The sequence below is a fragment of the Silene latifolia genome, chromosome Y, assembly GCF_048544455.1.
Source record: "Silene latifolia isolate original U9 population chromosome Y, ASM4854445v1, whole genome shotgun sequence".
Classification (NCBI taxonomy): domain Eukaryota; kingdom Viridiplantae; phylum Streptophyta; class Magnoliopsida; order Caryophyllales; family Caryophyllaceae; genus Silene; species Silene latifolia.
In genome coordinates, this window is record NC_133538.1 from 275,041,233 (window position 1) to 275,044,892 (window position 3,660).

General features: G+C 39.2%; 1 protein-coding gene across 1 annotated transcript; it reads left to right on the top strand.

The window, feature by feature from the left end:
• The first annotated feature begins 436 nt into the window (after nucleotides 1–436).
• Nucleotides 437–1,168, top strand: LOC141630710 (uncharacterized). Its single transcript, XM_074443478.1, has one exon. It carries the CDS (start codon nucleotides 437–439, stop codon nucleotides 1,166–1,168), a length of 732 nt encoding a protein of 243 aa, XP_074299579.1.
• The last annotated feature ends 2,492 nt before the right edge of the window (nucleotides 1,169–3,660 follow it).

A 3,660-nucleotide genomic window follows, 5' to 3' on the forward strand; every position in this document is an offset into this window, starting at 1 on the left:
AATCCTTAAAATAAGAGGAGGTCCAATAATTTCTTAGATGTAATAATATTGATCTTATGAGAATATTGGAAACTAGAATAAGGGAAAAGAAAGCAAAGGTCATCACTAGTAAGTTCAATACCTATGATGTGGTTAACAACTACAGTTCTCACGGTAATGGGAGAATTTGGAGTCTCTGGAATCCTGCCACTGTCATGGTTGACCAATTCCAGATTGTTGCTCAATATATTCATTGTAGAGTACAACATTTTGCTACTAGGAATATAATGTGGGTCTCCCTGGTGTATGGTTTCAATAGTGGTGAAGGTCGAAAGGATCTTTGGTCTCACATGGAGAATATTTCCAATGATGGAAAGAGTATTCTCCTTTTAAGAGATTTCAATATGGTTAGGAGCATAAATGAAAGAATTAGGCCAATCTCCCTGAAATGGAAGACATGATGGATTTTAATAAAAGTATTTTTCTAGCTGGCCTAAATGACATAAATGGTATTGGTTGCTTACACACTTGGACTAATAAACTGGAAACTGGGATCAAGGTTTCGTCTAAACTAGATAGAGCTCTAGCTAACTATTCTTTGACTCAGAATTTCTGTAATACTTCTGCTGAATTTCCTCCTGCTGGGGTTTCTGATCACGCACTATTAATTGTGACTGTTTTTCATAGTGCCAAGATTAAGAAAAGCTTTAGCTTCCTCAAATGTTGGGTGCAGTCTCCTCTTTATGATGATATTATAGCAAAAGGTTGGGCATGTCGCTATTATGGTACTCCAATGCACATTATGTTTAGTAAGCTCAAAGCCCTTAAGAAGGAGCTTATTACTCTACATAAGGATCACTTCTCTAATCTGAATATTAGGGTTCAGAATGCTAGAAGTGCTCTCATCAACTGCCAAGTTGCTTTGCAGGAGAATCCTCTATCTGCAGGTCTCTTGGCTAGAGAAAAACTTCTTCTGGATGAGTTATGTGCTCTAAATAAGGATGAACTTAGTTCTCTTCATCAAAGAGCTAAGGAACATTCCTTAAAACTGGACGACTGTTGTTCAGAGTATGTTTTTGCTAGAGTAACTGAAAGAATGGCTCAGCAGAATATTGGAGTTATAGAAGACCAAAATGGGAGAATTCACTTTGGCCTAAATAATGTGGCAAAAGCTTTTGTTGACTATTAAATGGGTCTATTGGGAGCTGATGTTGATGTTGAGCCTTTGGATAACAAATTTCTTGCCAAGGGTCCTACTATGAGCATGGAGGATTGGTCTTCTCTAAATGCTCCTGTAAGAAAAGAAGAAATCAAAGCTACACCGTTTAGCATAGGATCAAATAAGGGCCCTAGTCCTGATGGGGGTTTCATCAGAATTTTTCAAACACCCATGGACCAGAATTGAGGAAGATTTATGTGAAGCAGTCACAACTTTCTTCACTAATGGAAAATTGGCTAACCAGGCAAATACTACTCTAATCTCTCTTTTGGCAAAAAAAAAAAAACCATTGCAAAAACTGTGCAAGATTATGGACCTATCTCTTGCTGCTCTGTCATATACAAAGTCAATAGTAAAATACTGGCTAATAGAATTCAGGATATTCTTCCTCAAATTATTGGAGGTGAACAGGCTGTCTTTGTCAAAGGTAGAAGCATCCTTGAAAATATAATGTTTTCTCATGCTCTTGTTAAAGGGTATAATAGGAAGTACCTCACCCCTAGATACCTCATAAAAGTGGACATTAGAAAGGCTTTGCCACTCTCCAGTGGAAATTCATTGAGAATATGTTACTTGCTTTTAATTTTCCTGTAACTTTCACTCAAAGAATCATGGCTTGCCTCACTGGTTCTTGGTTTTCTCCAAAGATTAATGGGCTTAGTCGTGGTTTTTTCAAGAGGAAAAGTGATGTGCGGCAGGGTTATCCTTTATCACCATACATATTTGTTTTGAGCATGGAAGTACTCTCAAGATATCTACGGGTTATAGGCAATAAACCTCAGGTCTCCCTTCATCCCAAGTGTGCAAAAATGAAACTTACCCACCTTATTTGTCTAATGACTTAATGATATTCACCAGAGTAGATCTTCCTTCTGCTAATGTTGTTGTACAGGCTCTTGATGAGTTTGGTAGGTTCTCTGGACTAAAAGCCAACATTGAAAAAACTTCCATTTTCTTTGGAGGAGTACACATTCAAGTTAAAGCTGCTATTCTTAATCAAACTGGTTTCAAACAGGAGGATTTTCCTTTCAGATATTTAGGGGGCCCTTTAAATGCCTCAAATCATTGTTTTGATAATTTTGGAATGCTAATTAATAAGGTTCAGGGTGCTATATACCATTGGACAACAAAATTTTAGAGTTATGCAGGAAAGCTCCAATTGATTAAGTTATTAATTTTTGTACTCCATAATTACTGGTGTGCCAGTATACTTCTACTAAAAGGCATTGTAAAACTAATCAATCATATGTGTAAGAATTTCTGTTGGCAATTTCCTGAGGGGCACAGAAGAATGACTTTCAAAATTTGGAAATCTGTTTGCTCACCTTGGCTGGAAGGAGGTCTTTGCATAAAGGAGTTGTTTGCTTGGAATAAAGCTTTGCTGTTAAAGTGGATATGGAAGTTGGAAGATGATCATGATAGTCTATGGACCGGATCGATACATTAGGAACTACACCCTCCAAGGAACTGCCATTTGGAATGTCCCAGCTCATGTTCCCTGAAAGTTTCAAAGGTATACTGAAAGTGAGAACAGAATGCATTCGTCTTGCTGGGGATATACAGGCTGCAACAGAGGTAATTCAGAATTGTGTGAGAAATGGACAATTCATTTTTTCTACTGCTTATGATTTCTTCAGATGCAGAGCAGAAGTGCTTCCTGTTGGAAATGATGGCTGCAAAAGCCAAGTTGCTTTCTCCAACTTTCCATTTGGTATCCCACATCGGTGGATTAGTTTGGTCTCCATGTGTTTATATTGGCTTTTGTCTTTCACTAGCCAATTGTGTGGACCAAGGAGGCTTTTGTTGGGAGTATTGGGCCTGTGGGTTTGGGTCCAAACACACGCGCGCGCCGGCTTGGCCCGGCTCAGGCTCGGGTTTGGGTTTGCGTTTGGGTAGAGCACCTGCGGTGCGGGCTAAAGGCCCTCTTGTGTTTAGTGGGCTGTCCACATTCAGTGTACTGGAATTTGTAACAGTCAGTCAATTAAGGCTGTTAGTGGAGCGATTAAAGAGCTGTTAATGCTCCACTAATCACGTTTGACTGCTGCGTTTGTGGAGCAGTTTTTGGCTCCATGTTGATCTATTTTCGCTATAAATAGATCAACACGCTTCTCTCCAGAATACACGACAATACTCTCCTCTCTTCTTTCTCCTCTTCTCTACTTATAATTTCTGGGTAAAGATTATTATTTCCGTTCCAAGTCTCACAGTTCCGAGTGGGCGTTACTGAGTGGAGACTGTAGTGTTATCCTTGGGGAACTACCGGCACTAGCTGATCGCCACCACGGTCGTAAATCTTAGGAATATAGTTTTCAAGGCAGTGGCTCCGTTACCACGGCACTACGATTCGGGTTATATCTCTTCTGTTTTTTCGCTTTTCATTGTTACTGCATCCTTTACTCCAACAATTTGAAAACTATATATCTGTTGTTGTTAATTGCTGTAACAATGTCGTCTGTTTTAGC